At 33.9% G+C, this 9,305-nt stretch overlaps 1 protein-coding gene across 1 annotated transcript; it reads right to left on the bottom strand.

The window, feature by feature from the left end:
• Window positions 1–582: 582 nt before the first annotated feature.
• Window positions 583–3,871, bottom strand: LOC109159757 (IQ domain-containing protein IQM2-like). The gene is made up of 8 exons (XM_019307872.1): window positions 3,666–3,871; window positions 2,574–3,136; window positions 2,424–2,489; window positions 2,244–2,332; window positions 2,074–2,164; window positions 1,755–1,991; window positions 1,550–1,651; window positions 583–1,463 (listed from the first exon to the last, which is right to left on the bottom strand). Exons 2-8 carry the CDS (start codon window positions 3,096–3,098, stop codon window positions 759–761), a joined length of 1,815 nt encoding a protein of 604 aa, XP_019163417.1. The 5' UTR covers window positions 3,099–3,136; window positions 3,666–3,871; the 3' UTR covers window positions 583–758.
• Between the last annotated feature and the right edge of the window lie 5,434 nt (window positions 3,872–9,305).

Genomic DNA, 9,305 nt, shown 5'->3' with positions numbered 1-9,305 from the left:
CCAAGTCATAATATTCAAAATACTTTTTATTGCAGAGTTTAATTGTCAATAAGAATATATATATATATATATATATATATATATATATATATATATATATATATATATATATATATATGTGTGTGTGTGTGTGTGTGTGTGTGTGTGTGTGTGTGTGTGTGTGTGTGTGTGTGTGTGTGTGAGACTCTTCTTTTCAGTTACAGAATGGTTTTGTCATGCTCAATTAATTAGGTCCTAAAATCCGGCCATGAACATATGGCCCTGTTTGGTAACATGACTTATTTGACCACTATTAGTTGTTTGACTTGGTTAAACAATCAACATGAGTGTTTGATTAATTAACTTTTTGTAACAGCTTATTGCTGCAAAATGCTAAAATTCAAAAAGCTGCTCAAAGCAGCTTTTTGAGAAAATCATTTTGCATGTAATCAACTATCAACTAAGAGCTAATTTACCAAACACTTTTCTACAATCAGCTAATGTTATCAACTAGTTAAAACCACAAACTCAATCATCTAACAGCTATTTACCAAACACCCCATAAAAAAAAGAAGTAAAAAGATTGTAATTCATCTAAACCTTCTCTGCAAAAGCCACAAAGAATGGATTTTCCATTTATCACCACATTACATGGGTACTAAAACTACCAAAAGGAAAAAAAAAAATAAAATTGTACAAGAATATATGCTACTGAATTGTATACAAAACTGTGAAAGAATTTCCTATGAAAAAATGTTAAAGAATAAACAAGTGATTTGTTAAATTACTGCAATCCCTTTACATGATGGAGAGGAAGGCCATCTAGAATGGAGACTCATTATCTGAGAAAGATCCATTTTTGGCAAGGGAGATAGGCTACAAGGCATGAGTGTTAGTCTGCTCAAGCTCATAGGAGGGGTATATGCCCTTGAAGGGGAGGAGTTGAGGCGTAAACGCCAAGTGCTTCTAGGCGACAAGCTTACTTGTCCTAAAGCGTGGGATTGCAGCTGAGACGGATAATCTCTCAGGCAACCAATCCGGGGTCCTGCCCCACTACTCCATCTGCACGATAATTGCTCCCCTAACTGATACGATTTCGCCTTATTGTGTGAGTTTATTCTCTCCAGGATTGATTCTTCCGTTATGCCTTCTTCTTCTTCTTCACATTTGTCGGTTTCAACTTCTCCACAAGAATTAGCATTGTTTAGTTGCTCAACGGGAAGGGATGATACTTCAACTTCACTCTTAAGTCTCTCCAAGAAATCGTCATTCCTGGGGATTTCAAGATTGGCCAATTTGCCACTGAAGTTGAGGTATAGTCTGGACTTTAGCAGTGGCAGTGGAGAAACATTCTCGTTTTCTTTCGACTCGATTATCCCTGAAGCTCCCGTGTCTTTAGTATCGTTGCCCTTCCCAGGAAGGTCATTTTCTGATGAGTTACTTCTCGGGTATACACCAGATTCTTCCTCGTCAACACAATCAAACTGAATTGACACGAAAGCAATACCAATCAACAAATTATAGCATTATAGAAAGAAATAAAGAAAGAAGATCGAGAACAGTTTCATACCTTAACATCACTCACATCAACACTATATTCCCCAAGAAAAGAAATGAAATCCTGGAAATTTTCTGGCGTGGGTCTATAATGTCCACTGTGTGGCCAGACAGCCTGTCGAAATTTTTCCCAATGAGCATATGATAATTGCCTTACTGCAAATACAATAATACTGGAAATCTGGAATTAAACAGACATTATCCCGATTCGAATTTACCTTCAATATTCCATCTTGGACAACTATCCTCCCAGCAGCCAGCGTGGCTCCCCCGGCCAAGAAACTCGAGTGCTGAAATTTGCCTTTCGTTTTCTTTCCCACATACAACGCTTTCGAGGTGCTGAGCACAAAGATCCACTTCGCACCATCTAAATCGTCGGTGTTGAGAAGCTCCCCGCTTTGCTTGTACAAGAGTTTCCCATCTTCAACTAACACTTCATAAGCCTTTCTCTCCATCTGTGGTGAACATTAAACAACCATATTAGAAGACGAAAAATAATAGAACGAAAAAGTAAACGCTACGAGAGAGATGACATACGGGCCCGAGGTACTTGATGCATTGATCCTGAAGTTTCCATCTCGGACATTTATCCACAAGATTGACCTCCTTACCCTCACCTAAATCTAGCCTGTATACAAAACATATATCCATAATAAGTAATATGAAAGCAATTCTTATGCTTTGTGGTAGAAAAGCAAGAATTTTACCAATAGAAGAAGGGTTCATTGCTTTCAGAATCCAGCCATTTAACATAGTAAAACTGTAGGTTGTGTCCATAACGATGCCTCGGATCAATCTGTACGTTTCACACAAAAATATTCGACAAATTAGCAACACTACAATATGGGGGGAAGGAAACGACGAAAGTAAGAATATAATATACCAACCGCTTCAAGCCAATGCTGTAAAGCAAGTTTCTGAGCCTTCTCATTTTTCGACAAGCCTTTGCCTACCTGCACGAATAAGAAACCGGTTGGCTAACATCTTAAAAATTATTCAAACTTGGAGAAGTAAAGATTATATAAGTTCGGGTTTACCTTGGCAGCTCGATTCTTGGCTCTAGACCATCGAGAAATGGCGGTCTCGTGCTTCTCAATCTCGAAAAATGAAATCGAACTATGCTTTAGTTCTGCAAAGTCGAGTAGCTTCCACCAGCTTTGCTCAATGAGCACTGCAGAATCAGCTAGCTTTCTTCGAGTTCGGAAGCTTTTGTACACTTTCTGCAACTTTAAAGCTGCATTATGTTTGGGATTAGTTTTAGTCTCCCCACAAAGTGTCACAGACTGGCTAAACTTATCCTCACAAGGAGCTTTATAACTATTATCACAGAACAATGCGAAATTATCACTCGTCGTAAAGCTAACAACTTGTTCCATCATCATCTTCCCAGAACCAAGTGATTGGAATATTGTTGGTTCTGAATCTTGGCCTTTAAAGCTCACGGATCGCACGGGCGTCCTAAGCTCATTATCCCCAAAGCTGATAGACTTCACAATGACAGATTCCAGGTTGTTGTCTAGGTCACTGTAAGTTGAAAGTGGGCATGAAAATGATACCCCCATTTTAGTTCTGAATGGATCTCTAGCTGAGACCTTGATTTCTGCACAAGATGAGTAATTAACAAAGAAATTAGAACTGAAAGATTCAAGAATTGCTCCAAACAACATAACATTCATTGAGCTGCATTATCAAGAAAAAGTAAAAGTAATAAAAACACCAAAACTCCAATGCTGCAAACACATCATTAAAACCCAATATTTTCACCAAGTAGAATTTTACACAGCAGAGCATTTGAAGAATTTTACAACCCAGAACAAATGGTCCATGAGAAAGAAAACCCACTCCCTAGAAAATCAAGAATCATGCTTGAAATTCTTGAATACCCATTCGATCAAATGGCATTTTCATCCTAATTCATAAACACATTATATGAACAGAATAGCCAAGAACTGCCCATACAACCAGCCAATCACATAAAACCTCTCGCATTCAACAACCCATTACCCGCCTCCATTAAAGAAAAAGAAAAAAACACAAAAACCCACCACTCCTAAGAGAACTACACAAAAACTTGGAGAACCCATTGTATCCAGTATCACAATTACCTAAAAGAAAGCTAAAGACCCTACCTTTATACAATGAAAAAGGCTGTTCTTCCCCTTTCTTTACTTTTCAGTTTCTGGGTTTTCTTCTGAGAGAGTTATAGACCTCATTCAACTGAGTGAATGTACGTTGGCTCCATTGACAGAGAGTAGGAGGAATATATAAATAGCAAGAATAGTGGCAAGAAGTAGAACGGGGAACAGGGGCTAGAGAAATGCGACGGCGAGGGGAAGCAAAGAAACACGTGGAATGGAAAATGGACTTTTGGAAACAAACCGACTTTTTAATGCTACTTTCGCTATGACCGCGTTATTAGAAGGAGAAAAATATGAAGGACCGTGTTTACTTATATACTTTCCTTAGGTTTAATAAAACCAAGATTTTAAACCAATGTATACGTAATGAGTTGTTATACCATGGACCAGGGTCTACCTGGTCCTAAACAACGTATAAATTATATATTTTTAATAATGAAGTTGCAAATTTTTAGAATATAAATTGTGTTTTTAAGTCAAAATACATAACTGCAAAAGAGAATTTGTGAATACAATACAGGGTCATCAAATCTTAATATGTTAATATTGTGTGACTGTAATATTTAAAAAAAAAATTAAAAATACAAAACAAGATAATCAATTACATATATGTTAACATTTTATGTTCATACTACACAAATTGTGAACATTTAGATCCGGACCCACGTTACAAGGTGGACCTGAATCTACAGAATAATATGCGGGGTCAGTCACCTTTCTTTAATCTTCTCACATTTTTTACTTTTAACATTTAAATATTAAATAATCAAAAAATTCAATTTTTTTCGGTGGACCGAGTTCAGTAAAAAAATGTTCAAAATACCATCATTTGTAGAAATAAAAACTTGTTGAAAGTGTGAAACGCCTAAAAAGTAAGGATATTTTAGGTATTTTAAAGTATATTTGATAAATTAAATAATTGATAGTTAAAAGTGAGAATATTACTATAATCGAATTCGATTATAGCAACATTTTTACTTTTAACCTTTAACTATTACAGTAATTTAATCAAATTTTATTTTTTGTAGTTGACCCAATCCAGTAAAAATATCACTTGTATAAATGAAACTTGGTGGAATATTAAAATAAAACAACAGTATTACAAAGGCTTTGAGTATATATTTGATCATATTAATAGTTAAGAATTAAAAATAAAAATATCACGATAATTAAATAATTGAAAGTGGTAATAATTTATCATAGGTAGCTCAAACTAATTTCACAAAAGTTATGGGGTTATACACTAATAAATTCATATAGCTTTAGCCCATTGAACAAAAATAGAAAATCATTGTTTGTTTTCTTAGTTCGACTCTTGTCAGTACTCTCTCGATGAAACTATGACTGTTAACGAATCAAACACAAATGATTAGAGGTTTTTGTGTTCATTTGTTAAGATTTTTAGAGTGTTCATGTTCATATTTGTGTCCGTTTATTAAGCGTTTGTTTTAGTGTTCATTTACGTTCGTGAACGTGTTCATTAATATTAATGAACACGTTCACGAGCACTAAACAAACAAACACATGTCTATGTTTATAATCATAATTTGTTCGTGAACAAGAAATAGTCTATGCTCATAAACAATAACGAAACAAACTACATATCGACCATAAAAATAATACAAATAAGTCCAAAAGTCACATCAAATATCAAAGTCAAAATACCAAGTCTAAAAAAACACACAAATTTCTTATATTCACAATACAAGCCAAAAGCATAAAAACATAATAAGAAATTTAGATTCCGTATCCCACAAAGCTAACCTTCAACTCCAATTTCAAAATCTAAATTGAATGAGATATGAGAAGAAGATAATGTAAGATTTTCCATAATAATATATAAGACTAGACTTATTAAGTGCTCTGGTTGGACTGAATAATTAGAAGTTGTTAGTCCATCAAACTATGTGCCTAATATAGTCCTGGATTGATGGGATACAGGATGATTAATGATATAACACATTCAGTTACGGTACTCATACTGCTCAATAGACACCAATACACCATATAGGGTTCTGAGTCAGGTATGAGGCAAACTATGGCTAACGGTCTACCGTTCAAGAGGTAATACAACGGGAACATCAACTGTGGTTCTGAGTCAGGTATGAGGCAAATAATGGCTAACGGTCTACCGTTAAGAGGCAACACAACAGGAACATCAACTGTGGTTGGAGATCAACACGGCTACGTTTCCGTTCTTATACGAGGTCAAATCTCTCGTATACTATTATTCAGTATAATTAGACTATTTAGGTCTAACAGATAATTCATAATTGGTAGGACCATAGGAGTTGTTGGAAAAATATAATTAAAAAAAAAAACAAAAGCTAAATTAAAGTAGTATCTTAAAAGTAAAATAAATAAATAAATTACACTTAAATTAGCATGTTCGTGAATAGTCTTAAACAAACACTAAACGTGCTTGTTCATAAACATTATTAAACGAACACTAAATGAGCATATTCATGAACATTATTAAACGAACACTAACGAACATGTTCACGAGATCTGAGCAAATGTTCAGACTCTGTTCGTTTATTAAATGAGCTCTAAAATTTGTTCATTTATGTTCATTTACTTGTTAGGAACAGATTTTTTGATGATACCAAATATGTTGGAAATTTTTATCACCATATTTTTGTTATCAGAAATAGGAATCTGAAAGGTAACTTAGAGAATCAACTTTACTAACTGGAAAGTTAATTAACCAGAAAGTAAACAAATTTGAAAAGTAGCCTTAGGATATTTCATCTCCGAAAGGTAACTTTAAAAATGAACCTTACTAACCGAGAAGTAAACTAATTCGAGAAGTAACTTTGAGAAGTCAAGAGAAGTTATCTTAGAGATGTTGAGCTAGAACAACAATCTTCGAGAAGTCAAGGAGATCCGAGATGACGAAGAGTTGAATACTCGAGAGGTTAAAGATCGAAGAGTTGAAGTTGCAAAGAGTTGAAGATATGAAGAGTTCAAGACCGGAAGGTTCTATATGGCCGAGAAGTGAAAGGGCCAACCTTAGCCGGATAGTAGGAGGCACGAAAAGTTAATTTAAGTGAGAAGTTAATTTTTGAATAATAAGGATTGACTAATGAAAGTCAAATCAGAGAGGTTGTTGAGGAAGAGATTCGAAAGGTTAACCACGAGAAGTCAAGGTTACCTTTTCGCATCTATTGTTCGAACATTCTTTGGACGAACAATAAAAACATCCTCAAATGCTCATGTGGGAGGTCGAGATCAAACCTCAGTGGAGGCGTTGTTGACTCTTTGTACTTCATTAGGTTGAGAAAATAGTATTAGAGTCAGTAGCATTCAAAAAAAAAAAAAAAAAAAAAAAAACGTGTGTGTGTGGGAAATGAAACACACACACACACACACACACACACACAAAAAGAGCTCAAACAATAATGTATATTATCAAATGAAACTATAGTAGAATTTAAATGATATTTTAGTATTGTTATAATGAAACTAGTACATTATCAAATGAAACTATAATAGAATTTAAATGATATTTTAGTATTGTTATAATGAAATTAAAAAACATTGTAAATTAGTAATATTGTCAAATAAAATTGAAGTGTAATTAAAATGATACATGATTTTCAAAAGAAAAATGATACATACTTCTTGATTCACGCTGCTACATAGACCATGGTCCACAACAAAATTTTTTGAATTAAACGGGCTGTGTGTGTACTGTGAGTCTCTGATCTCGATTTGGATTCTCAATCTCTTAATTAATTTTTTTATTTTGAAAATAATCTCTTAATTAATTAGTTCCCATAAATTGTATGCAATTGTATTATGGACCCAGGTCTATTTTGCATTGTGGATTCTGGTCGAAAATAACATTTATTTATATTATGTATTTGTAGTTGATAAATTGAAGTCACATAACATGTTAAATATAGACACATAACATGATAACGATAGACACATAATATTTTAACAATATATTATGTTTTATGTGTATGCAATTACCATGTTATATGCAATGCCTTTATTTTATTTACATATATAAATTGTTAATTTCAAGTATATAAAATATGTCAAATGCATACGCAAAATTTTTAAACCAAAATCTACAATGCGAAATGGACCATGGTATAACAATCGAAATTGCATATGGAAGGTTAGATACAGAAGAAGAACATGGTTATCATGGTTCTTTGTTTGTAATTAATGTAATTAAAGACGTTGCGGTACGGTTGAGTTATGGTGGCCTGGCCGGAGGACTTCTCTTGAAATTCTGAGTTCAGACCAAACCCCGGCCACAAGATCCAATTAAGTCAAATATTCCGATCCACAAAATTAAATTAAGAATAAAATGTTCCAACTAAGTCTTCCATGTCGTGAACTCCATGCCCGCACACGTACGGACTACCATTCTAACAACCATACAAACTCAAACTTTTCATAACTTTTGAATAAACAAACATTTTTTTTTCTAAATTAGCAAAAATTGGCCGGTGAAGGAAAGTTTAAGAACATGTTTAAAAGAGAAAATTTCAATTTTGGACATATGACTATACTAGGGGGCGTTTGGTTCACGAAATCTTGGATTACCCCAAGTAATAGGATTACTTCCCGGAAGGTAATGTGAGATTATCGGAATGTAAAATTACTTTATGTGTTTGGTTTGGATTGTGGAATATATTATTACATTGTTTGGTTAAGGGTTATATTTTAAGTTATATGGATCAATTTACAATAATGTCCTCAATAATATATATATATATATATATATAATATATATATATATATATATATATATATATATATATATATATATATATATAGAGAGAGAGAGAGAGAGAGAGAGAGAGAGAGAGAGAGAGAGGAAGGTTCAAGTGCGGCAGTGCACTTAGGTGCAGCGGTGCGGTTAATTGTAGGCCATTAGATTAGAAAAAACGAATCACATTCATCAAGGCTTTTCCGATATTTTCGTGCACGTTCTCACACTACGTGAACTGCAAGGTTAAAGTAGTCGTCGTTGGGCACCGGAATAGATCAAATCATAGTGTTGTGTGTTTTATGTTCGTTATTGGTGCATTATTAACCTTAGTGTGGTGTATTTGAGGATTCGTGTTGGTGTCAAGTTCAGGTGTGCCCGCGCCTTTTTATGCGGTCACTGCGGGCACACTAATAGTTATACAAATATACACCATCCATGTTAGAAAATGCACATAAAAAAAAAACATGCACATATTAGATATGCATCACCAGAACGCACCATTAGGTTTGAATAAAAGCATCACACAGTGTTCTGAAATACACCATTGGGGTGGTGAGTTATATGGTGTATTTTTTGGGTGTGTTGTGTGTTTTTTGGTGTATTCTGACAAGCGACCGATATAAATGACTACTACAATTACCATAACACCCCCACTTACCAGGACGCGCTTAAATTTTTAAATCTTCATAAATTAGTCGTTGCCGTTAGATTAAGCAGAATGGACGATGCTGATATGGCCGCACCGCCGCACCTAAAGTCACTGTCGCATTTGAGCGCTAATCTATATATATATATATATATATATATATATATATATATATATATATATATATATATATATATATATATATATATATATATATATATATATATATATAAGTGTGTATTTATTTATTTAT

The sequence above is a fragment of the Ipomoea nil genome, unplaced genomic scaffold (assembly GCF_001879475.1).
Source record: "Ipomoea nil cultivar Tokyo-kokei standard unplaced genomic scaffold, Asagao_1.1 scaffold2845, whole genome shotgun sequence".
Lineage (NCBI taxonomy): Eukaryota > Viridiplantae > Streptophyta > Magnoliopsida > Solanales > Convolvulaceae > Ipomoea > Ipomoea nil.
The sequence above is the reverse complement of the archived record's forward strand: the minus strand, read 5'-3'. Positions and strand labels throughout refer to the sequence as shown.

What these genes read in the sequence shown, in the direction of transcription:
- LOC109159757 (XM_019307872.1), bottom strand. Translation starts at nt 3,098, where the DNA reads ATGGGGGTATCATTTTCATGCCCACTTTCAACTTACAGTGACCTAGAC. An exon ending in CCAAGAATCGAGCTGCCAAG is followed by an intron (nt 2,490 to 2,573) that starts GTAAACCCGAAC and finishes TTATTCGTGCAG; the next exon opens with GTAGGCAAAGGCTTGTCGAA. An exon ending in TACAGCATTGGCTTGAAGCG is followed by an intron (nt 2,333 to 2,423) that starts GTTGGTATATTA and finishes TGAAACGTACAG; the next exon opens with ATTGATCCGAGGCATCGTTA.